The sequence below is a fragment of the Buteo buteo genome, chromosome 3 (assembly GCF_964188355.1).
Source record: "Buteo buteo chromosome 3, bButBut1.hap1.1, whole genome shotgun sequence".
NCBI classification, from domain to species: Eukaryota; Metazoa; Chordata; class Aves; order Accipitriformes; family Accipitridae; genus Buteo; species Buteo buteo.
Window position 1 is genome coordinate 20,487,148 of NC_134173.1, and position 26,973 is coordinate 20,514,120.

General features: G+C 42.3%; 1 protein-coding gene across 10 annotated transcripts in view; it reads right to left on the reverse strand.

Moving 5' to 3' along the window:
* Positions 1 to 1,776: 1,776 nt before the first annotated feature.
* The window catches only part of MTCL1 (microtubule crosslinking factor 1), a 113,786-nt gene continuing 88,589 nt past the window's right edge, over positions 1,777 to 26,973 (reverse strand). For 6 of the 10 annotated variants that reach the window (XM_075023008.1, XM_075023007.1, XM_075023012.1 and 3 more), the window contains 5 exons: positions 20,445 to 20,699; positions 16,015 to 16,320; positions 12,593 to 12,624; positions 9,613 to 11,167; positions 1,777 to 3,001 (listed from right to left, as the gene is read on the reverse strand). In XM_075023008.1, coding sequence (XP_074879109.1) covers positions 2,792 to 3,001; positions 9,613 to 11,167; positions 12,593 to 12,624; positions 16,015 to 16,320; positions 20,445 to 20,699 — 2,358 coding nt within the window. In that variant the 3' untranslated portion in view covers positions 1,777 to 2,791. Of the gene's footprint in view, positions 3,002 to 5,961; positions 6,020 to 9,612; positions 11,168 to 12,592; positions 12,625 to 16,014; positions 16,321 to 20,444; positions 20,700 to 26,973 lie in introns of all 10 variants that reach the window. The other 4 variants (XM_075023014.1, XM_075023011.1, XM_075023015.1 and 1 more) reach the window with 2 other exon arrangements.

Here is a 26,973-nt window from a genome sequence, read left to right on the forward strand (position 1 = left end):
TGTGATATTTTTCAATGTAACTGTGTTTGCTAATTAGACTAGGAAGGAACTTATTTTTAATTAATGTGATTATTTTTAAGATCGTCTGCAGAATTCCTATTTGCACTTAACCTTCTCCTTCTTACTATTGCTTGCTGTCTCGCTTTTGTTTCAGTGATTCATGCTGTTTCATAAGCATTTTACCTGTCAAGCCACAGGAAGCTGCTTATCCTCACAGACCTTCCTATTCCAGGATGGCAGCAGGTAATTCTGCAGGCTGGTGTATCCTTGTTTTGAATGGCAAATACCGTTTCCTGGTATCAAAGCTACAAATCAGCCACCTGAATTTTCTTCTGCATCCTTAAAAAAAAATACAGCTGTCACAGGAAACAGAACAGCATTTTTATTTGCTGGTAGTCAACATTGCTCATTCATTTGCAACTTTAACTTACTTCATCTAGGAGAAAGAGCTTTTAAGGAAGCAGCAACCCCTCCCCCTCTCCCTGCAAAGCCGCTCCTGGTAATTGAGATTTTGAAAACAAACAATCTTTCAGTTGTTGCGTAAGTCTTCTTCAATAACCATTGTGACTCTTCTTTGATCTTCTAAACACTTCTTCCACATGCTTCTCCTTCCACTCCCAAACTGAAATTATTACAATAATTCAGCAAAGTGTTGCAGCAAGAAGATTTTCAAGCAAGTAGGGTGGCCACCATGGACAATTTTAAGCATTTGGCCTTGGGGTGGGTCAACTTAATGCTCACAAAATATGCTAGCAGTGAGGCTTTGAGACAGCTGGGAAGACAATTATCACTCATATGACTATTGCTGCTCAGGACCGGCACTGGACACTCCTTGTTTTGGCTGAGGCACCAGAGAGCCATTAGACAACAGTACTTTTCAGTCACTGCCTATCTTGGTAAGTGGCAATTTTCATAATGATGACCCACAGGTGGATATTTTGACACCAGGTTAATAGCCATAGTCCTAAATGATATAGGAGAAATCAGACCTCGACAGGCTGTTATTTGGAGCTAGGGAGTTTGTTCTCATCCAACAGCTGAATTAAACTTCCTAGAAAGCTGGCCATGACACAGCAGGACAGGATGTGAGGGGCTTACTGCTTGACAGAGCTAACCAGGAAGGCTTCTAGGGATCCCAGATGGTGCACTTTAACAAACAAGCCTCAGAAAGCCTTGGCAAAGGACATCCAACAGGAATGAGCCAGTTCAGTGATGGGATAACTAGTCAGAGCAGCTCTGGGGCTCCCAGAGAATGCATATGGTCAAACAGATGGTCCCAGGCAAAGTAGTTCAAGGGGCTTCCACCTCTTGGAAGTGCACAAATTCTCGGCTGCATTTACTTCTCAGTGTTAGCTACTGGTTTTACAAAAGCCCTGGTTTTATTGGTCTCTGCATGTAATGCAGAAGAGACATAAGCTTGGATTAACACAGGACATGTCATATTTCTGGTATTATGTTTAGCCAGTTAGTTTCCACTTTCATGAAGGACTGAAAGCAATATGCCATATGGCCTCAGAGAGATGAGAAGATGGGTCTCACTATCTGCATGAGCACCTGTTCAGTGAGGGAATTTAGAAACCTTCCCATGGCCTGATCTAGTGCTCACAAGAGTCTGTGGAGCACAGCACAATATTTGGCTTTGCCATGATTTATTTCATATACAGAAGCATTCTTCTTACCTTATGAATAAAGGAGGACTTTGGGGGCTTCTCCCCCCCAGTAAAATGAACCTGGGAAGTACCACCATAAAAAAACATCACAAAGCACTCAAACAGCTTGTAAATACTGAGGGTTTTATTTCCACTTCACATGGTCTCCAACAGACTCTTAAACAAGACCAGTTACAATTTAGTATGCCCAGAGATCTCCATGATTTTCCCAAAATGAAGGAAGTTCTCAGTAAACGCTGTACATAGCCAGTTGAACTGCTAACAATAATTTAAAAACTCTTTTTGTATAGTCAATGCAAGAATACCAACAATAAAAGTACAGTACAGGTAAATTCACAATATTACAGTGAAACAGATTGACTCACATTATGTGATGGTACAGTAGCAGTATTTACATGCACTAAAGTGCGAGGACCCAGAGGCATGCAAGTCAAGTATTGTAGGTGTATTTTACAGCTAACTCCATAAATGGACTTTCTGAGGCATTCTTTTTTCACACTTTTTCTTGTATTTACTTGTATTCCCCTCCATCTCAGTACAAGTCTAGTGAACTAGCTTAATGGCTTTCTTTACTACTTGAAAGGTATCGCTTCAGACAGTTGAAGCATCTTTAAGAACCTTACTTTTAAAAACCAGTAACACTGACATTACAATAGAATAAAATTAACTTAAGACCCTAGTTTTATAGGAAATAAAAAAAACCCAACCCAAAAAACCCCAAACCAAAATTGAAAACATAACAGTGCAAATATAACCAAAAGGCAGTCAGTATTTGGAGAGAGCGCAAGCACGTATTCAAATTCCCTTAAAACTTAATTTACATTTTATTTTAAATTTTACTTTATATAATTTTTACCCTTTTTTTGTTTTTTTTTTGTTAATATACTGTATGTAGAAAAGATGGAGACAAAAATAGTTTTCTCAGCTATGAAAAAAATTAAGATATTACAGGCACATTAACTGTTTCATTCTAGAAACACCTCTGTTTCCCAGGTCGGACATTCAGCAGCTGCGTCTGAGAACATTCTTTGACGTCTCCAAGCAGACCTCTCTTCAAGCGGCACAGATGGCTGGCAGGCGACCTGGCAGAGACAAGTCGCAGCCCCTCTGCTCCCATGCAGTCAGGTGGGCTCACCTCCCTGGCTGGGGGTTTCTGCCAGCAGCTCCTTGCTTCCGCTCTCCTCTGAGGAAGTCAGGTCTCCGGTGGACTGCGACTGTGAGGCAGTAGGGGAATGTGAAGCCCATCGCGACGGTGGGCGACGGTTCGCTGGTCTCTCTGGCCGGGAGAAGCAGGGTTGGAGGGACGGGGCTAGTGCAGAACAAGGTAGTTCCTTGGCAGCCAAGAGAGCAAAACAACAGTTAGTGACTTGCATTAGAGGCCATCTGGATGCGCAACGAATTAAGAAACAAAAAACTCAAACTAAAGCTAAGCATCTGTCATGTCACGGGACAAAAGCAAGCAGTGAACATCTGGCTGTATGTGGGCTCCAGGTATCTGCATGTATGTCCGTGATTTGTGGAATAGGTAAGGAGAGAATGAAAGAAAGAGGTCTGAGATGAGCTGGAGTAGCTGACAAACTTCCATTTGCTAATTCTCCTTATGCTAGAAAGAGAAGAGCTGAAAAGTACATTTACATGGCAATTCTGGAAAATCTACTATACATCACATTGCTCTAAGTGATGACCTGACATAAAAGGGCTAAGTTTGGCATTTGCAAGTGCGGTGAAAATCAACCACTGACTCCTTTTGTCTGCTTCAGAGTTCAGACTGACACACAGGAAAGACTTCTTAGCAGCAGAATAATGACTACAGGAGCAGTTATGATTTCCAGCAGGATTAAAGATGAGGCTTACCTACAGATTTCATCTTCTGCAACATCGCTTCTTAGTGCCAGCTGCTGAAGCCTGAATTACAGGATTCAGTGGTACTGTACATTAAATATGACATTCACAGAAATGGAAGAAAACAGAAATTTTATTCCTCCACCAACTTTCCACTGTTCAGGCTTGGTTAGCCTGCCTTTGCGATTAGAAACAATCTGCAGTTGTGATTTTTCACTCTGACGCTAAGTTGGTAATTGTCTCTAATATTTATGGACTTTACTCATAGCACAGCTAGGCTTCCTGCCTCACTCTGAATGCTCCTTACATCAAGATGAGTGATTGTAGGAGCAAGTCTGTCTTGTCGTGCCAAAGCCAATCTTCTGAATTTCATTGCATACTTTGTAACTTATAAAAGCAAATCAGAGGAGTTTGTCAACCTATAGAAATGTGTACACTGAGGAGCAGTCACTGGAGAGGACAGGAGAGTTCAATAAAAAACAGTCTCAAAATCAGAATCCAAACCGGTGATAAATGAAGAGAGAGACCAGAAACAATACAATGCAAAGGAAAAGCTCTGGCACGGTAAGGCACAGGAAAACCAAGGTATCAGTAAAATGATAAAGTAGGAAGGAAAGGATTCAGCACACTCTTTCACATGGAGAAGCAGAAACATGACTAGGGATGGAGAATATTGGAGTAGGTAACATGATATGATTGGCAGTGAAAAACAAGGCGATCTGCCATTGAACCTCTCCGTTGCAGTGGGAGGACCAAACATGAATGTTACATGACAGAAAGATCACAGAACTGAGGTATGGGAAATGGAGCTTGTGCAGGCCTGTGTTTTGGGGAGAGTGCATCATCAGACTTGGGGAAACCTCTGCAAAGGGCGAACCTTGGTGCCTTTGGGCAATACGCAGCCAACAGGGTGATGTACAGTTGCACATCACTGCTCAAGGCAGAGCTGTGTTCATCTGCCCTCGGCACTCACAGAGAGCGAGACCAGTGAGCCGCCGCAGAAGCTGGTCAGGGGGCTATGGAGCTTAGGCCTACACTGCTGCCTCTCTGCATCCTCGCCCCCCAGCCCATCTCTGTGCCGTTAACTTCAGAGCAACCCTTGCTAAAACAATGGTAAGGCCGAACTATAAGTTGGTGCTAACAAGAAGATTGACTCCGTGTCCTTACTTCAGCTTATCCCATTGTGCCTGGGGCAACATACGTTCTGTGAAAGCTGCCACTAGACTCGGATTTGTTGAGATAAATCCATGTGCACAGCAACACTGACAGGCAGCGCAACACGGTGAATCGAGGCTATGAGATCTGCGGGTTTTGTCTTAGCCTCTTTCTAAACAGTGGCTTAAAATGATCTCTTTATAGTGCTGCTTGCTTCTGGCTGCTTTATCCTAGTTTTATAGCAGTAAATGAGAGTCAGCATGGTGACAACAAAATTTATTTCCACTGTTGCCTCCCAGTTCAAAAGCTTCTCTCCAGCACACCCGCAGATGTTGGTCAGCTTTTACTGAACGGCAGGGTTAAGCTCATCTTATCTGTGACGTACATATGCCCAGCACAACACAAGGCTGCACTAGGGATGGATGTTGTTCCAGGGCCAACAAGTGACTGACAGCGTAATCTTATAACGTGCTGGCTGCTGAGTCAGTCATCCCCACCTGCAGCACGGCTTCCTTGTCATGCGCTAAGGAAATCCAGCCATGACAAGGAAACTGTCCAGAATGGTTTGAGAAACCCCCTCCTCACCTACCACATGTAGCTGTCATAGCTAGAAATGTTTTAAAAAAATTAATATCCTGTGGGTAATTTAGTTTGGTGGTTGCTTGGGGGCGTGGGTGGAGAGGCAGCACTTCTTAGCCCAGACATTGAAAAAGGGAAAGATGATTTCAGGTTTAGTTTCTAGCTATTTCCTAAGCCAGGCTGTCAGCCACCATGGCTATGCCTATATTAATAAATAAATAAAAGAGTTTTCTGGCTCTGAGGCAGAATCAATGGTCACAGCTCATGTCTGCACAGCTTCTTCCCTCCCTCAGCTGCAGGAACCCCGGCCACTGGCCAAAACAGGGCCAGGAACAGCTTAATGAGCAAAGGTGATTGTCAGCCACAGCCTGGTGCTGGAGCCCCCTCCGCAGCCTTCTCCACCTGCTGCTGTAGCCATGGCCAGAGGGAATGTACCTTTATGTTGGTCTTAAATTTTGCCAATTTTTTAAAGTTTAACAAAAAACCCCAACAGCACAAATTTTCACTTAAGTGTGACCTCTTCATAGCCCATGCGGCCACAGGAGATGGCAGATGGGATCCTGTCCTGAGTGCTTACTGACCATTGTGTACAAAGGACTCCACAGGGATGTTGGGTGCGCTCTGGAGCTGTGGTCATTTATTTCCCTTTGTTAACCCACATGTTAAAAAATGACTGCTTTTGGAAAGCTCTGGAAACAAAGTAGAAAGGACTTACAGCAGTGAGGCGGGCAGGGTTAGAGTCCCCAGGGGGCAGTTAATAAGACAGTTTGGTTCTGGACAGAACAGACAGAAAAGAAAAAGAAAGCAAGTAGGTTGGAAAGAACTGTTTTAATAAATTATTTTTTTAAAGTGAAGATTTCATGTCAGCAAGGAAGAAGTCTCCAGATGTTACTACCCATTCAGATCATGTTACCACCGCTATCACAGGGAAACTAATAATAAAAAATAAAAGATAAGCCACAAGCAGAAAAGATTTAGAAAGGAAGGGAGCAAACAAACCAACCTTTTACAATCCTAGCACAGTCTCAGCAGTGGACATAGCATTAAACAAACATTTCTACTCAGCAGAGAAAGACATCTGTTATCCTTTGCCAACCTTGATTAGTGCTAGGGAAAAATCACATTACTATGAAAGAGGAATAAAGCTGTATTTTCTGCTTAGGAAGACTTTGACAAGCAAAAAAGCAAATGATATTTTGTGTTGCTCATGTTTCTCATGTTGCTCATGCTTATGTTGCTCAGGTTTCATGAAAGCCCTTTGCCTCACCCTTCTTCCTTGCTTAACAGTGACACTGGATGGGAGGACTCAAACTAAAGCAAAAGCCCTTTAATTATGACAACACCTTCCCTTCTTTTTAACATTCCCCCTCCCATGCTGAACAGTTCAGTGGCAAGTGTGCGGCAATTGCTCTGCCCCAGCAAGCAGAGGATGCAGCAGCTGCCCTCTCCTCCATGGGTCTGTGTGGACAGTCCTTTCATAGTGCTGTCTCCAGAAATGAGTCTGACCCCCAGTCCAGGACTGTTGTGTAACCTCTATGATTTATACCTTTGCTAGTCATAGAAGAAAAATGTTAATATAGCTCTTACATTGTTAGGTAGGTAATGTTAATCTGCATTTTTAATAGTAGTATTTATAAACCCCATGATATGCAAGTTAGTGGTTTAGTGAATTAGCAGGATAAGACACTAGTAGGCTGCACTGGGTAGATATGAATTTGCTTCTAAGAAGCTCTGGGCAAGTTAGAAGATACAAAGTTATTACTACTCTGTATGCATATACACTCACATGCACACATACATATGTATGTAAATATATAAATATATATATGAACTAGATTTCATCTTTGCAGCAGAAATATAAAAGGAAATTATGTAACTAAACCACTCAGAAGCTCAAATTAAAGAAAAGCCACAAACAGGTGCTCCATGCAACTCTAAAAGTCATTAATACATCATGCCATGACTGCAGAAACAAGAAGGTGTTTGGTGGCAAGAAGGTCACTTGTCTTGGCCAGAAACCAACAGGTGAGGGGGAAGCAGAGCAGGGATCTATGGGAGGGTGGCTGGGGCAGTGCTGACATGACACTGCCCCAAGAACAGCCTGCCTCCTACTAGATCATAATTCGCTGAACTGCTGCATCTGGCTTTGTACAAAATGTGCTAAATGAAATTTGTAGCAAGTGTAATTTGTGTGGTCAGTGTAATCCATAAATAACCCAAGGCATCTGCAGAGTCTAAACTTATTTGCAGTTTTCTTTTCAGCAGCAAACCCATGCTCCATTATCTTGTACAGCATCACCTAACCTAAGAAAAGCAAAGCTCATCATGTGAATGCCCACCACCTTCCTTTTCAATGCACATTCCTGAGAAATGACAGGACCACCCAAAGATCATAACCTGCCCACCTAGACAACAGTCATAACAACCGAGTAAGAGTTGCAAGGAAAAACAAATCTTAGCTCTGAGGCTCGGAACTCAAAAAATGAGGCAGAAGATACTGAGAATTCACAAGAGAGCAATTTTCTGCCAGGCTGATGGTCAATGAGTTTTTGCTAAACAGCATTGACCAAAATATCGCCGTGCATCAAACTCAGGTACTGAATGCTAGTTGTGTTTTGCCATCAGCAATTTGTGATGATGTGGGATGACATCCGTTTACTTATACTTGAAATCTGCTGAGACATTTAAAAGGTGCAGGAGGAAATCAAGTTTCCAGGGATGCCTTGAAGGCAAAGCTGAGTTGAACATGTAAGAGTACAACACACTTTCTAATAAGGACTGGTAGTGCATTCCCACTTTTTCAAACTAAAGACAAAATACAGAGATAGCTAGAAAGAGTCAAATAAATGAGGCTGCTTTCCACTTTTATTGTCTCTGAAGTTTGTGCACAAAGTCCACTTTAATTCACTGTTATTTACAATGTGCATGTGGTTTCTTTTTTATATGTACAAACTTCCCTATTTATATCTGTTTAGACTGTATATGGGGAATGCATCCTCAGCTTTGGTTCCTCTGTTAGGCAAAAAAAGATCACATCCTCTGAGCAAAAAGGGGGATCCCCTTCCTACAAAAAGAGGAACCGACTGTCCATTGAGAACTACCCATTAGTGCAAAGCAAACTGCAGACCAAAAGTCTCAGCACTTAGTTCCCCACAAATCCTTCAAGCCAAATGTTGAGTTAGAAAATGGCTTTTGAACCTTCCCTGGAGGCTGAGGCAGGGGTGGTAGGAGTCAGCCCAGCGAGGCCAAAGTGGGATGTCTGGGGTGCGCAGGGATCAAGGAGGAGCTGCTGCCCTGCATCTGAGGATGACCAAAACATCAGGATGCTGAAGGGGCAGCATGGGGCAGAGAGGATAATGGGCTCCTGCCCCTGCCCTGGGGAGTTTCATCAACCAGCAGGGTACATGCCATTCCAGTGCTGTACCAGAAAGGCAACACATGCTGGTAAGAGCTGGGCATAATTCAGCTTCTTCAGGCCTCCTCAGGGCAACACTTTCATGTGCACAAAGGTTAACCAGAAACAGGAGGCTTAGACACTGATAACTGAAAGCTTTTGTCCATCATTACACCCTCTTTTTTGTTGACTGCTCTAGCACATTACTGTACCTGAGACTCTGACCCCCAATACCTGGGCATACTTGCTGAGACAGATGATGACTGTTACACTGTTGACAGCAAAATATCAATAAAGAGTGCTTAAATGCTAAGTAGGTATGTGCTTAGACAAGTTATCTTTTCTTTCTTTCTTTCTTTTTCTTATTTTTGTGAGGCAGCAACAGTTGGTACCAAATGTCATGCCATTTAATCACATTCATAGATGTGAGCCAAACTTAATCAGATGCATCCAGAAAAGGTATGCTGAATGCCCTAAAGTTTTGGTTCAGGGTATTGTAGAGACTATTTTTCACACAAACTTATTAACACCCACCCTTGTGTCGGAGAAAGAGTCTACCTTTCCATCCAGCATAAAAGAGAAATTTACTCAAACCTAGAGTCCCTAGAGCATCTGTAATGAAACCTGGAGTCCCTAGAGCATCTGTAAAGTGGTGTGTCTTGTGACAGAAAATCCTTACCCCAGTCATTCAGCAAAGAACCATTTTTATCCTGTAAAGGCATCTTTATCCTGTAAAGGATAAAGCTCTTCTGATGCTTTCAAGCCCGATAAGCTGTCAGGATAGAAACTTAATTCTTTAATGTTCTTCAGTGACTAATCCAATAGTTTCATGACTGGGACTCGCTGGTGGTACCATGACAGGACTAAGATATTCATTGTAAATACTCACTAGTACTGCAAGAGACCTCGCAACGCATTTGTTCAAAGAAGAGTGCATTTAGCTATAGGAGGAAAAACAAACAAACTCATTACCTCTATGGACCCTGGATCTACTTTGACAATTTCTCCTGTGCTGTTGTCATTGCTAAGATTTGGTGGGCTGTGTGAAGGTAGCCTTCTCTCTTCCTTTAAGGCATGCTCCAAAAGTTTCTTATTCAAGATCCTGGCAGCATTTTCTGTAAGTGTGTACCCTGGAGGAGCAGATAAGTCCTGCCTGATACTTGTCACCTCAGTCCCTTCTTCCTTTTGCGTCTCTGTCCCCAACCGGAGAGGACTGGGTGATCTGCCACGGGCATTTGTACATGGCTCCTGCACTGGGCCCAGTTCTGGTCTGGGTTCTGCTGACCTGGACCGGCTGCTAGACCTGGGGCATTTTTGGAAGGTCTCATGAAAGATGGGGCTATGGTCAATAATGTTGAACAAACTGGAAAGGCCATCGTTGATAGTGGTGTGGACAGGACTCTCCCTTGTAGTAGTTGATCTAGCCCAAGCGGACTCACTGAATCCTTTCTGAGGTGTGCCGGGCAAAGTCCGGTTATTTGGCTGGTCTGATTTGGGAAGGATTTTTCTTTGCAACTTTGGAGAGCCGTATTTGGGGGAGCAGCATGTGCGCTCAAACTTAGCCTGGACCTTTTCAATGACAGGGGTCACTTGCCTACTTCTTAGGCTTCTGGATGGTGAAGAGACAGGTGTGGACCCCCCCTTTGGTGTCAGACATTTGTGTGGACTGCTGGTGATACTGCGCAGGGTTTCTGTCTGCAAGCCAACACTGATCGTCTGGGTGGTCTGCGTCCCTGTCGTTCTCATACCATTGGTTTGACACGCAGTGTCCTTAAATTGAGGCTCTGTTGAATTAGAGTTAGAGCGTATTGCGTTTCGGACAGAGAAAGCGACCTCCTTCATATCATCACTCATGTTTTTGGACATCTCCAAGCTGTGCAAGGGTGAGGCAAAGCCCACAGTAGTGCAAATAGGACGTTCAATGGGATGAAGACCACTCTCCAGAAAATCCTTATGATGTTTGGCCAGGTCACAAGACCATCTTCCAAACATATCCGAGGAAGCACCTTTTGTCTCAGTGACATTCCCCATAGCTTTGGTCACAGAAAACAGGAAGTCTGGCTCAGCCTGGTTTTTCCCTTCACTGCCAGCTATCACTGAGTTATCAAACCTACGGACAACCGGTGGGCTATGAAAGACACGAACCCCCATTTTTTCACTCACACCATGACTCCTCATTGGCTGCTTCTGGCAGTGCTCTGGGCTGGTCATGGTGTTAGTTGTCATAGTGACACTGGTGGTGAGGTACCATGCCTGGAAGGGATCTGAAGCAGGATCATTCCCAGCTTTCCCAATTTCTGTCCTTTCTGCCCAGCCTTCTGCTGGCTTCTCGGTGGCTGCACCATGGTTCCTAGTGTTACTGTAATCCCAGTTTTTGTTGAACTCCTCGATGTATTTCAGATCATCAGGAGACAGGGGAGGGGTTATGTCGTCTTTGCTGCTGGATGAAGGCAAGTTTTTTTCTGGTAGAAACGGAGAAATATCCATCAGGCGCTGAAATTCTGACATGGAAGAAACAGACATCGCCCTGGAGAGGGGAACATGAGGGAGTCACTCATAGGCTTGGAAACTCTCACGGAGAGACTTATTTTCAGCAGCAAACTAACTCAGGAAACCCAACTTTCACTATCTGCTTCTATATAAAAACACTTTAGCCCTCTCTTTCATTAATGTTCCCTTTTATTATCTTTAAAATAGCTGTGAAACACAAGCATTCCTGATGTGTCTTTAAAAGTACCAAACGGTTTATTAATGGCTCTTAATTTACTGCTTTCTCACGGATTACTGCTTGGCAAATGTCTGAAATATGGAGCAGTAGGATGCATTTCAGGAATATACCATTCACAGAAAATAAGTGTTTGCAACAATACAAGGCACACTTTTCAAAGCAAGTGCAGAGTATTTCTGACTTGCTGGGAAATCAGCAAGTCCACCCCCACTCCTGAGGTTGCGCAGGCTGCACAGCTGGTGCATAGCGAGGTGGGACATCCAGCCTAGATGCTGTTACATTGAACTGGCTTGGCCAGTTGAGCTTGTGCTAAAATTCAACCAAAGGGAATCGCTATGTGATAATGCTGAATTCTTGGCTTTCCTGCATTTTGCTGGTTTGTACAAAACACAAGCATTCAGCTGAGTTGTCCTACTGCTTCGTTTTAAGAAAAAATCAAACAAAAGAAGAAGCCTTCTGAATAGGACTACTTAAAAATGCAAAGGAGTGTAGTTATCAGAGTTGGCTCAATGAAGTAGCTCAAGCTGGGTGAGGATCCAGTAAGCAGTGGGTTTTATAGATCAGTGATCTGGAAGGTACAGTAAAATCACACTGTGAGATTTTAATTGAGATTTTAATCAAAAGCACCAATTGCAGTTAGGGTGCATCTATGTTAGGGACTTAGGTGAGATCAGGAGTGCCATTTATGAAGTGGATGTCCTATTCAGATGCTCTGGTTTGCATCAGGGGCAATCTCAGAGGGCATGGGCTGGGTTCCTTTGGGATGAAAGTGAGCTGGAAGATGCTCTCCAGAAGCACAACTAATGCATTCTAGGGTTAGGTGGGTATTCAGCCCACAGGATCAGACCAGAACTAGTCCAAAACAAAATATGCCTGACATGCAGGGGTATGTCAGGTCCTCAGCACCAACTGTTTTCCTCTATATGCTGATGTCTACAGGTCTGCACTACTTGCTAAGGTAGGTGTAGCTTTCATTGTAAGCTGCAGCTTCATGCATGTTCATACAGTTTGATCTTTGTGCACCACAGCTGAATGTAGCCCAAGTTAATCAGACTAGAACACAAGCATATTGAGACAAATTAATCCCTGGGTAAATCCATTAATCTGGCTCGCAGGCTGCTTAGGAGGTGGTACAGCTATGCCCCAGGTCTGTGGTTTGGGTGCCAGAGCTATAGCTCTGGCAGCTGAATATTTGCTGGGTTTTTCCCTGTAAGTTTTACTCACCTTTGAAGATTTCCTTTGTGTGTTTCGTCCTCCTGAAGAAAACCAGAAACAAACAGGATAAGTTATTTCTGAACCTGTACGTGGCATTAGCTTGTGCATATTTGTCATTCACTTCCCGTTAGTCGCAACAAGTATGTTTGTCTCTAAAAAGTGGCTGATTTTGCCCCTGCTAAGGAATCTTAAATTGCCAGTGGGAATATTCTTCCCTTTGTACATAGGCAGCAGAATGGGAAATCCCATCAGGACAACAGACAGTACAGGGAAAGCCTGTATGCCAAATCTACAACAGCCTTAAACTTTTATACTCCTGTGCAATCACAAATGGAAGTAAGCTGCAAATAGCTTTTTTCCACATGTATAATATATTGGTTTGGACCGTATCTCTGTGAGTGAGTTTGTTCTGTGGAGGTGATCTGCTTTATGCCAGAGACCTAGCTGTGCTGAAATAAGAGATAAACTGGGGTCCTTTGACAGAGGATTTCATTATATGTTCTCTAGGAACCAACAAATGGCACCAGTTGAAACTCATTAAGCTAGCTAAATTAAATGTATGGGAAAACTGTTACTCGTTTCATAGGGGGAACACCTACAGCTTGCTAATGGCATTAAGATGTTTTTATGGCAATTATTTCCCTGTGACAATTCCTATAATGAGTTGGGTTTTTTAATAGATACTTCTGAAGCAATTGCTCTACAGTTATTATTTTAACTCTTTGCTTATATTTCTAATAAACTATGGAGAATACAAAATATGATCAGGACAAAAAGAGGACTAGTACCTATTACTTTTATTCGACCTGTCCTGGTTTTGGCTGGGATAGAGTTAATTTTCTTCCTAGTAGCTGGTATACTGGTATGTTTTGGGTTCAGTATGAGAAGAATGTTGATAACACACTGATGTTTTCAGTTGTTGCTAAGTAGAGTTTAGTCTAAAGTCAAGGATTTTTCAGCTTCTCATGTCCAGCCAGCAGGAAGGCTGGAGGGGCACAAGAAGTTGGCACAGGACACAGCCAGGCCAGCTGACCCAAACTGGCCAACGGGGTATTCCATACCATGGGATGTCATGCCCAATATATAAACTGGGGGGGAGTTGGCCTGGGGTTGGATCGCTGCTCGGGAACTAACTGGGCATTGGTTGGCAAGTGGTGAGCAATTGCATTGTGCATCACTTGGTTTTGTATATCCCAATTCTCTTATTATTGTTATTATTACAATTATTATTTTCTTCCTTTCTGTCCTGTTAAACTGTTCTTATCTCAACCCACAAGTTTTATTTTTTTTCTTTCCTGGTTCTCTCCCCTATTCCACTGGGTCAGGGGGAAGTGAGTGAGCGGCTGCGTGGTGCTTAGTTGCTGGCTGGGGTTAAAGCATGATAGACCTCATGAAATCAAGAACATTACCAACACAGAATTGTATTTCAAATTGTGAGTATTCAAAAAGAGCACCGCTTAACTCAGCAAATAACTTTCTGTGATTTATTCAGAGTCAGGGGAAAAAATAGGAGTAAACTGATCCTCCCTGTATTCACTCTGGTGTAAGTCTGGAATAAAGTTGGTGGCTTCAGTGGAGTTACTACAGAGTAAATCTGATCTAACTGAATGGAGAATCAGGCTGAAGGCTGGATTGACTTCTACTGCAGTTAGTACCACAAAGAAAATACAGTGGAGAGAAACAGCCAGCAGGCTGCAGTTGCCTCTGTGCACCCTCAGTTAAGCTATTCCTTAAACTCCATTCTCTCTTGAACAAAGCCTCTGAGATGAAATGACTTTGCCCAGGTTTCACTAAAGCATGCTTTGAAGGAAAGAAGCTACGCAATTATTAACAAGGACCAAATTTTGCTGCCAACACTTTTGTTAATGGTGGTAATGTCTGAAAAACAGCAAAGGGAAGAGAGATCTCCCTTCTTAAATATCAGACTGAATTTGAAGGAAAGAAAACAGCAATCAAAATTAAACACAAAACATAGATCCCTGACACTGGTACCAACATTATTCACTGAGCACTTGGACATGTATGAAAGAAAAGCTAAGAAATAGTAAATATGGGATCCCACACTGACAGCGGTACATTTATGGCACTGAGGGAGGAAAATCTAACTGGAACACACAAGTACATACAGCTACTTAAAACGTAAGAAGGGCTGTCACACTTCTTGCCTCTTTAAATATTTTTTTCTCTTCTTCCTCTCAAAGAACTTGATTCCCCAATCCTTTAGCTGAGTAACAAAGTTATACATCTCAAAGAAATGCTTGGGTCAAATTTTCACAGGCACACAGTCAAGGCACACCAGTGAACCTGGTCCTGCAGGGAGCTTGAGATGTGACCTGCTGACAAACTCTTTTCCAGAGTGGTCAAATTTTCAAGCCAGAGTACACAGATACTTCCCTATTCGCTATAAAGTATACACTCAACCAGTATTTACCCGCTCAGGGCACAAGCCAAATGTCTAACCCATGTGCACAAATCTGAATTTTCAGGCAAGAAGAAAGTACTCAAAACTTGCATCAAGCAACATGCTGGCTGCTTGGTAATTTTAACTTCTGGCAGTCTCCTTATGTTTCTTGTTCAGTAACAGCCATTAACATTCAAGGAACAATAGAAAATAAAGGAGATACTAGCATTTTGAAGTTGTACTTTGTTTTTAATTTCACAGGAACCAATAAGTGTATGATTGTGGTTATTGTGAACTTTCTCAGTGCCACTAATATCATATGCCAGTTCACAGGCTACTTTGTACCACTGTATGGGGATGGGACCCTGGGTTTCATTCAGCAACAATATAAACAAAACCATGAAGACCTGGAACTGTCAAAGTAAGCCTGTAGTGGTGCAGATTTTAGCCGGACATAAGACTACATTCACTATGGCCCAATGGCATCTCTTAGCACTGCATTTTACATCTTTATAGCTTTATGGTGTGATCTCAGAGTGGGTACTTTGCTGATGAAGAATAACTTTATTTTTTTTAACATCTCATCCACTTACTCATGCTAATCTATTTAGAAGGCACCCACAATGGAACAACTAGAAGTGCCTCGCTACAGCACTTACTGCTTTACTAACAAAATATAGCCCATGTTTCTTCATATATATGTATCTACTCACACCTGGAAGAGATTTAAGACCTTCTAAACCAATATGTTGTGTCAAATATAGTTATCATTCATAACACAAATGGCCACAAGGCGAGGTTATCTTTGGGACCTTTATGCTGGCTCCCAGTTTCCCAGATGATTGACAGCTCATATCAGCTCTAATCAGCTCATAACGAGAAACAAAATCTTGTCCATACCAAATTCACTACTGGGTAACTGTAAGCTGTGCCTGTGACACAATATCTCACTTCCTACAGCCAGGATGCTGTACCAGTTCTGACATAAGAGGCAACACGCCAGCTTGATAAAAGGTAGAAGAGAGCATACTTCCGTTAATCCGGTCAAGAATTTCTCTCGCTCCAGATGCTGAGACCGGTGCTCATCAGATTCGTCAGGGGAATCAAGAGACAGCGACTCCAGAAAGAGGTTTTCCGTGGCGCTGCACCGATCGCTCTCCTTCAGCTTAGACAGTGATGAATTGTCAAACTGAATGGTGTCTGAATCGGAGTAGGATCTTGACCCCATTGGACGAGGCATGTGAAGGTTCCCCTGGGTCGTGAATGGACGAAGGTTACTCTCCTTCTGGTCACACAGAAAACCACCTCCTCTTCGTGGGCTCACTTCTTTCTGAAGCTGGATACAAGGCAAATTAAAAGGAACAGCAATAACTTATGTAGTATACAGCATCCTGCAGAAGTCATCCTTCCCCAGGAGCAACGCACCTATGCCCTGAGGAGGCACCTCGAAATCACCACCCGGCTCCAGGGACGACGGCTTTGCTGTACTGGTCCTTCTGCAAAGGGAGATGTCTCTAGGACTTTGATGCTATTACTCATGGGATTTCGAGTGATTAAATGTGTATATGTATAGTTATGCTTCTTTACATATATATGTATACATATATACACACTGTGTGCATATATAAACAAAAATAATGCATCTGTCTGTAATCTGATTTTTAAGGAATCAAATGAACACTTACTGTTATTTAAAAGCAATCTTGATATGAGATCCTAAAGCAATACAAGTAGAAGCTCAAGGAAGGGTGAGTGACTTGGAGTGTCATCAAAACAAATACATTTTTCTTCTGGTCAGCAATACAAATTTGCACTTTTATCTACATCACTTGTTTCCAGAGGTGGAAAATTCCACTTAACAAAAGACAAAAGCTTTGTTTTATAGATTGTCTAGCCCTAACACATTTCTAGAAAGTTGACTATTTGTACAGAACAGCATTATCAAAGGGATGAATTAGGCATGCAAGGCATGCCTGAAGAAAATGCATATTTATGGAAGGTCCATCAAAGCTATTAACTCTACACTTTGCAAAAGCTGGGCGAAGAGACGGTGAACCACTAGTGAGATTGCCAGTCTTAAAATTAGATTATGTGATCAACTTCTCCTTTAACTGTAAATACAACAGGATAGATAAAGTAAGTGAAATTTTCAAACATGATGAATGACAGCAGGAATCTGATAAGTAACTCTGATTTTTTGCTAGAGCAGCATGCTAAGATTAGTGACAATCACCTGCAAACGCAAATCACTCCCTAGGACCCTAGAGACTGACTACCAACAAAACACATCATTTTAATCTTGTTGCATGTGTTTGGAAAAATAAACAGACACTGTATTGCCTAATGTAGACCAAAACATCTTAGGTCCCAAATGATTAAATTTGCACTTGGGCTGAAATCAGTGAGATTTTTGCTTGATTCAGGTCTACAAAAAGGAATGCATCATCAGTGTTTTGCTCATGATATACAAAATCTGAAACAGTTTTATTAAAAAGAGCTAATTTAAGGTATCATATAAAGGTAGGGTCTGGAAGGTATAACTCAAGAGATCCTGGAGTCCATTCCCCAGCACATGGGCAAGACCCAAAGCAAGGAGAAATGGTAATCACATGTTTTCTGTATGTATAGTTCCAGTTGCAAGCTCTTCCAGATTTTCAGAGATCCTATAAAGATAATGATCTGGGAACCTTTATGAGAAAACAGTATAGATACAGGCTCACTCTCTGAATCTCAGACAGCTGACAGGAGAATTAAAGTGAGAAATACTGGCCTAGCTTTTCAAGAGTGACTAATGATTTTGAGTCCCTGTGTGTTTATACTTTTAAACACGCAACCTTTCATACAGGTGATTTTGTGGGTTTAAGTATTTGCCAGTGTGCTCTGTGCACAATTAGCTTTAGGAGCACAGAGGAGGGAGATTGTCTAAGGGTAAACAAAGTGACAGTGTACTCAAAAAGAAAAAAACACAACTTTGAGCTCTGAAAAAAAGTAGGTCATTGTGGTTTTTATATGCGAGCAGTATTCCCATAACCATCCAGTGTAAAGTATTTTATATATTTTATACATTGGTGTGAGCTTCCCCCTTATCATACATGTATTATTCAGGAGCTGTGTGAAAGCAGACAGGCATAAAGCATTAGTATGAAATTTGGCACACATGCTTCTGCCATCTCTTAGACTCTGTTTTTCAAACATACACACTGGTGTAGTCTCCTCATCCCCTACATATTGCCATACATGGAATACACATAGAAAAACCCTGGGGAGAAAGACTTCAGAGATATACTAATTGTTTCCATATAAAGCAGGGCATGAGTGCGATCTGAGAGGATATTCAACTGCAAATATTTGGAAGCTTTCTGTCACACAGGCAAATGTTTGACTGTAAGCAAAGATCGACTTATGAAGTTTTTCAGGCAGGTAGCCAAGATTTCAAATGTTATTTCTGACCATCTAGTTGTCTGAAATTAGCTTGATAAAATATTTTTTACTTCCCCTATCTATTGCTAATTCTGTCTACAACTCTGTTCTACAGTAAATATATAGTTGAAGCCTAGAGGTTTCAGAATACTAACAAAAGAAATCAGCTCCAGGACTAGTTAAGAGCTATTTTGCAGGCTCTCCCAAGATGACACTGAGAGGTTATGTCAGGTTTAAAGAAAATTAAAGGCTAGGTAACATTAACAGGGATTTCTCTGTTGCTTCCTTCAATGTGCCCCATTCCCAGGGAAGAGAAAAAGCAGTCTTTAAACAGGTTAAGTCCCTCAAGCTATTGAGGATACACTGAAGAGATAATATTAAAAAATAGTTGATAGGGACAGCAGCACAAACATGCAAAGGGGTATCTGAAGAAAAGTTTGTGTCCACATCCTTAGTACACTGGGAAATTTTCTGAGGGTTATTTAATTCCTATTGTGCATGAAGAATGCACAGGAGGCAGTTTGGCCACTGAAACTCAACAGTTAGAAACCAGCCCAGTCAAGCCATGGAGAACTCGGCACCTTCTGTCACTGAACCTGGAAACCAGGTAATTTGGATGAAGAGCTCTGCTACAAGCCTTCCTAGCTCACAGGTGTTGGTTGTTTTATCTTAGGAGATGTACTATTGGGCTGCATTATAAGGGCTAGCTCAACAAGCTGCATGAAGTATACACAAAACCCCTCAGATAAATGAGAGATTAAAAAATCCAGAATATCATCTATTGACATTTTTAAATTTAGAAGCTAAAAAAATCATCTTTCTTTGTCTGTAAAACCTTCATATTGGTCACTGCCCACTCAGACCTACACTTTTAGCAGTGATTTTAGAAATATCCGTAGAGTACGGATTTTCCTAAGTGCCTCTCTGTGGGTTTAACAGCCATAGCTTAAACTGAGGTTTAGTCTTGCACTCATAATATTTACAGCCTGGTGTCTTTTCTTTAGTTTTTTCTTTCAGCCCAGGCATGGGAATGTAAGACACAGACAACGAACCCTTTTCTAAAATTCATCATGAAGTTACACTGGACTTTCATCAACTTAACTTGTGAAGCTACTTTGTGCTTCATTCAAGCGCAGTGCTCCCTAGAGAGCATGCACAAATCTGGTGCTGTTTCATTTCTGATGTTCTAAGGACAGAAAGTATTCAGTTAATTGAGGACCCACAATTTCAGTTGTTTTTCTTGCTTTTCCAGGAATGCATGACTCAGAGCCAAACAATGTTCAGTCAGAAACGGTGTATTAACTTTCCCTCATTAAACTTTTTATTTTTTGTGTGGCTTCCAACCAGATAATAAATTCATTAGGTATAATTTGTCTCTAATACCAAGCAGACAAAAGTATGGATAGGCACAAAAAACAAGGGGACAGGTATGCAGTTATCAGATTTGCAAATGATAGCAGAGGTGTGCACAAAATTCATGTGACCAAGGTCAGAAATATCTTCTGAATATTTAGTACTGATAGCTGTTTATTTGTTAACAGTCAGGGCTCTTTGTCTTAACCCCTGGGTTCTTTTCCTAGAGAAAAAGAATTCAGTTGAGACTGAACAGTTGCAGCAGCTCCATCTTTGGTGGCTAATTCACAGATGAACAGACTTTTTTGGCAGGAAGCTGTATATCAAACCTTGAATAACCCTGCATGTGGGATTGAGTGTTTTAGCATGAAGAGATGCACAAAAGCTTTCAGAGTGAATCGATGTGACCATGCCTGTCCGGGGTAATTGAAATGAGGCAGGAAATGGCCTTTAACCTGGAGTTGATTTCTCATAAGTGGTCTTTTATAGGGATTATGAGCATTTTCCTTTTACTCCCTTGTGTGTGTAAATTGTTTTGTAGCATGAGAAACACTGATGTAGCTAAGGAACCAAAATTGTTCCTGTGCTGCTTCTTAATGCAGTCTCTTGACCTTGACCTGAGTGTAGTAATGGTGCAATGCCTCATGCTTGCAGCCAGCCATTGCTCACCCCAACATGACTCCTTACCTGCTCTATCCGCCTGAGCAGCTCCTTCTTTTGACGCTCCCATTCTTGCCGGTCTCTATCAAGCCTGTCCAGGAGCTCCACCTTTTCCCGGTTCCAGTTCTTCTCACTGTGCTGGATTTGCCAGCGGAGGTCCATCACCACACCATGACTCTCAGCCAGAAGCTTCTTGTGCTCCTCTCTTTCCCTTTTAAAAGCTCCCTTTGCATCAGAAGTGAGGCCTGTTTCACCTGAAGTGTTCTCACTCTTCCCTTCCAGCTGGCATTAAAGTGAAACATTACTAGGACATTCAATTTTCTGTGGTAAAAGCCTGTGTCTGACAATGAATTTGAGTTAAAGACCTAAGTCCACAAAGGTAATGGCAAAATTATGGCAATTCTTAGATATTAGGAGCTCAATAAATGATCAAATATGTTCAACTTGAACAAAGTTTTACAATCAAGACAGTGCAAACCATAGTGAACAATTTCTCAAGATCTATCATTTCCTGCTATTAAGGCATCAGTTATGATCTTTCTGATGGGAGTGTGGGTACCAGCAATGAAGGAAACATGGAGATAAACTCCAGCCTCATCATCATCTGTGGGACAATCGCCAGGACAACGTCCTCAGCCACTGCTCTGCTTTTGTGCTCTCACTCAGTGCACCCAAAACCTAGAAAGAGTGCATTCATCTTCTGAAGAGACTTTTCCCAGAACAACCCTCGGCAATGGTCTTATTGTACAGCGCCTCACACCTTCCAACAAAGGAGGGTGTTAGTAGCAGAAGGAGATGTACCAAGATCATCCCCCCATCTCTGCAGGTTCTGGTGTCTGAACTGATTTCTAGGGCAGTTAGCTGATGCTGCCTTCCCTCCCTTCTTCTTCACTTCATGCTCAGGCATCAGCTCAATCAAATCAGAAGAGCTGACCCAAGGTAACAGATTCATAGGAAAATGCAGGCTCCATGGGGTGTCAGGAGGTCTCTAGTCCAAACCCCTGTTTCCAGCAGGGTTGGCTCTGAGATCAGATTGGTTGTGCAGGACTTTGTTCAGCTGGATCCTGACAAACCTCCAAGGGCAGGGATGGCCCAACCTGGGCCACTACTGGAATGTTGTCAGAGTGAAAAAAGTGCTCAGTGGTTTTATGTAAGTTCAAGAGAGCGAAGAATTTATCCCTGAAGCCTGACCTTTTGTTGACAACTCAGTAGATGTGTGAGTGACTCAGAATGGGATACATCTCCGTCCCCTGGCTCTGCAGGTGAACTGAAGTGAAAAGCAGCGAAAACTCATTTCTACTTCTGTTAAGTTAAAGTTGTCCTTAAAAAGGAGAGACAGTAAGTCTGCTGGGAAACATGCTCCATTAGCAAGAGAGGAGGACACCCTCACCTTACCCTTTGTGGAAAACAAGCCCAAACTTTCTGAGCAAAGGGAAGCTCAGACTGGATTCAGGAGCAAAGCTTACTAGTCTCTGGAACAGCCTCTCCAGATAAATGGCCGAGAGGTCATTGCTTGAGTTATTTAAAATTGTACTGAGCTGCAAAGAACATCCTGTTACAGCCACTTGCATTGACAGGGAAATCTTAAAACAGCTGCGTCCTCTACCACTAATATCCAAAGTCCAGTTGTTTCAAATGACCAAACAAACAACCGACCAACCAACCAAAAAAAATCAATTATAAAAAAGCAGCATCCTGTTTTAACAAAGTCCACATGACACTATCTTTCTCACGCTTATCCTATTTGTGCAGTGCAAATTTGTGGGACCTGCAATGATGCCTGAGAGGCTGTCCTGCACACAACTGCATAGCTTGGTGGCGGACCGGAGGTGCCGTGGGGCAAAAATGCAGAACACCCCAGGACAGACACCTTTGTGCTGCAGATCCATGATGGGAGACACCATTCTGGGCAGCATGGCTCCTCAAGAAGCCAGAAAGATTTGCTGCCTTCCTGCCCACTACCCCACCATGTTGACTGCCCACATGTTAGTTCAGCAATATATAAAAATATCACTGCTAGTTTCCAAACTTACTGCTAACTTCAGGAGATGGCCTCTTGCCCTTTGCTACATCCTTCCTCTGTCCATCCACAAGGCCCCAGCTCCACTTCATGGTGCTGCAAGAGTCAAAGTTGGTGCTGCATCCAGGGTCAGCAATGTTTGCACCTATTCTTTTAGGTTTGTTTGCTTTAATTTTACTGTTCTGTGCCTCCCACCCCGGATCGCTCTTACAAGTTCCTGCTGGGTTTACTAAGTAGCTGTGACACTAAATAATCACGAATTTCAGGAGTATCACTGCAGAGCTGAGATCAGTCAAAATAATAAGGGACTAATGAAGTAAACTCCGCACAGTTTCCTTACACCTAAGCCTGACAGAGGGCTATTTAGGACTTATTCTTTGCGATATATGTAAGTCATCTTTCAAGGACCTTTGATGCCACCGCAGACTTCTCATCTTGCAATAGGAGCTCTTAGGGGAGGTTGCTGGAGTGTCTGGGATAAATCCAGCTAGGCTGGAGTGCAGACTTTTACAACTCTGCTGCCTCCTGGGGAATAATGCCACATGCAGCAGTAGCTGTGGCTAGCATGCTGAGTTGTGAAGACACACCAATGCCTGCGATAAATTCTTTAGCTGGTATGAAGCATGAAAATGCTAAAAGCAACCTATAAAGCAAACAAATGCTCAGTTGCAATATATACAGTTTATATGATTATCCTATAAAGCAAATTCCTTCTTCCATTTTTTTGAATCTCAAAAAATAGCAAAATGTTGAACCTCAACAAGACTAATTCTCTCTCTCCCCTTACACTGAGTTCTTCACCACCACTGGGCAAATTCTCAGCCTTTCAGTTAGCAAATAAGACAGGCAGTGGTGCCTGCAAAGAGCAAGGAAGCTGAGAGAGGCAGTGGAGAGTAAGAACATGCTCCAGAGGAGCGATATCCCAAGAATGTATGGCTGCCGTTAGAGTGCCATGCCCAAGCTGCCAAAATACAGTAAGTCATCCCATGCCGGATCATGGGCTCACCCAGACCAGAGCCCTGGCTCTTACCTCATTTGAGAAGAATACAAGAAGTCTCTAAGTACAAAGATGAGTTCAAAACCAAGGCAAGTATACAGTGATACACCTTCAGAATAATTACCTGGTGTTCAGTGATTTGGGACCTAAAACCTTCTCCAGTCAGAGGCAGTGTCTTTAGATTCAGAAGACAGTTCTTGGTGTCTATGGAAAGCAGAACAATGCTCCTGGCAAGGAGAGAGTCCTTCTGCCTCTGTTTTGACAAACCAGCTCCAATCATGGAGGAAAGGTCCATAGGTGGCTCCTTAGCATGAAAGTCTAGGTGTGACTTTCCCAAACCTGCTAACTGCTAAGGGTGGCCAGATGCCTTCCCATGTGCACCACAGCTAATATTCCCTCCAGGCATCGTGAAGCTGGACCATTTGTCAAAGTCCTAGTGAGGGTCTGTTTCCTTACATGCAAGTTCTCAAAGCATACACAGGGTTTGGCCCCTCATACTAACTCCCTCCTTCTTCCAAACTTTTCTCAGTTCCCAGTTCCTGGAATAGTGGGATTTTTTACTTGCCCAGCTGGAAGCTGAGAATTACTGGGACTCCTTATTGGCTCAGCATTATCACAATTTTATCTTAAAAACAATGCCTAAGGATCCTTCTGCCAAATAAGATATACATGCATTTCTGACAGCTGTCCTGGTTTTGGCTGGGATAGAGTTAATTTTCTTCCTAGTAGCTGGTATACTGGTATGTTTTGGGTTCAGCATGAGAAGAATGTTGATAACACACTGATGTTTTCAGTTGTTGCTAAGTAGTGTTTAGTCTAAAGTCAAGGATTTTTCAGCTTCTCATGCCCAGCCAGCAGGAAGGCTGGAGGGGCACAAGAAGCTGGGAGGGGACACAGCCAGGGCAGCTGACCCAAACTAGCAAAAGGGGTATTCCGTACCATGTGACATCATGCCCAGTATATAAACTGAGGGCAGTTGGCCAGGGAGGGGTGAATTGCTGCTTGGGAACTGACTGGGCATTGGTCAGTGAGTGGTGAGCAATTGCATTGTGCATCAGTTGTTTTGTGTATTCCAAGACTTTCATTATTATTATTATTGTCATTTTATTATTATTATTACAATTATTATTTTCTTCCTTTCTGTCCTGTTAAACTGTTCTTATCTCAACCCACAAGTTTTACTTTTTTGTTCCCTGATTCTCTCCCCTATCCCACTGGGCAGGGGGGAAGTGAGTGAGTGGCTGTGTGGTGCTTCGTTGCTGGCTGGGGTTGAACCGTGACACAGCCAAGACTTTTATTTTTAATGATATATGCAGTACTAAAAATCCAAAGCAACAGGCAACAGTACATTGTCATCTCTGATATGCAGCGTTTTTGTATCAAAAGAGTTTTCTTTCCTTTTTTTCTTTCTTTCCTATATAGAGAGTTGAAGTATCAAAATGCAAAACCATTGTCAGTAACTATTAATTAGGAGTTGACTCTCTTGAGGAAAATGCTCTTGTTAACTGACCTGCTGCTTCACAAAAAAAGTGGAAAACAGCAGCAGTGAAGACAACAGTGGAGACTAGAATGGCCTTGATTATCTGTGGGCTTGTCAGGGGGTTGGCAGCTCTATATGAAACCTACAGTGGGAGCGCTGTTCAGCCCACTGCTTCATCACTACCAGTCAAAACAACAAAATGACATCATGAGGTCCTCGTACCCATACCAACCTGACAGACTTGGCTATTTAGTTAAAGCTGTTGTTATGCCACATGTTGGTCACAGAATAGCAACGGATGTTAACATGACTATATGTAATGCTGGCATTTTACACATTGCTCACTAGCTCTTCCCATTTTGATCCTGAAATTGAACCTATAGTTCAAACACCCCATATTTTGAATCTTTAACATTAGTTTGAGTTAATTTTATGATTATATTATTTCTATTTCAGGTTTATTATATTATTATTTTTATATTAATTTTTTAATTGCCTCCTTGTTAATTGTGAGCACACACACCAGACCTCAGTGGGACACTTAAATTGTTTGCCCTACCCTAATTGATGTGCTATCTTTTTGCTACTGCGTTAGGGACCTGTTTTTAGTGAGAAATAGAAATGTTGTGGGGAATTGGCTAAGGAAGACAGTTTTACATCTTAAATATCGACCAGTTTAATTCTTTTCATTTGCTTGAAAAAAATGTTAAAATTAACACTCACGGATCAATAATTACTATATGTTATACATTATTACCAGTGGAGCAATGGAGGTAGGAAAGAACCTGATAAGATTTGCCCTAGAAGGAAGGGGGCAAATCTTTCTTCTCCCTGCACAGGAGTGGCAGCACCGTCCTGATGCCAAACATCAGCCAAAGAGGCAGTCTGGGAGTTTATCTCCCACATGAAAGCAAAGCATGCAAGCTCTAAATTGGCAGTTTGTTGTCAGACTAACTTTCTCTAAGTTTTGTTCTTTGTTGCCATCTCGAGTTTAAGGTAAATATGTCACTGAGGTTTTATTTTGGGAGGAGCAAAAATGGGAATTGATTTTGTTTCCTTTTTCAAGTGATCGGTTGTCTGGAAATGTGTGTGCACTAAGCAGCAGCCGAACTGAGAACCTGAATCTATTGAGAGAAAACTGCTAAAATGAAAGCTTCTTCCTTCATTCTGGGAAAGTAGCCTACAGTATCTGGGCAGGAAAAGCAGCACTCGCATCTCAGCTCTGTGCATCAGAGCGAGTCTCCGATGTTCAGTAAATCCTCCTAAATGTACCACCCTCCCGGCAGTGAGTATTTTTATTATATTTGTCTTCTACAGAGAAGCTCTACAATTACAAATCCTTTTCTTAAGACCTGAACGTACTAATTCTCCCACTCCTCCCCCCTTCAACGCGGAAAATTAGAGCTTTCATGCCATCAGCTTTGTAAATGAATCCTTGTGGGTTTTTTTTGCCGATTTGTTTTCATATTGCTTCAGAAACAGTACATCTTCTGTGAACAGCCGTACATGACACTGAAGCACCTGGCACCAGATTTTATATACATACTTCTAACAGTATCCCATGGCAGGTAGCTAGAGCTCTCTCTTCAGTGGGGTACCAGCCATCACTAGCCAGTAGCTTTGAATAGCTGGTTTAATATTAACATATTGATCTATCACTTCAGTATTATTAAATCACTCTTTTCTCTCCTATGCATCAAATACCACAGTTGTTATGTGCCAAGGCACAAAGATGAGCTAATTGTGAGCATGCCAACATCAAGACATTTTTCTCTCCTATAAATGCCAATAAATACAGACACCTGCATGTCTCATTACTGCAGCTGATACATTACCAGCCAACTCTTCTAAGAAAATACAGCAAGAAGAGGTTCAGTTCCTTTGTCCTCACCTACATTACAGAGTACCTACTACACGAGCACTTGTACTGGGACAACTGGAATCCAAGAGGCAAATCAAAGGTAAAGCGTTGCTCAGGCTTCAGGGGGGCTTTCAGGCACATGGGTAAAATTAATAAATATAGTCCCTTTCCTGGCTGTCACAGATTTCCCATTTCATT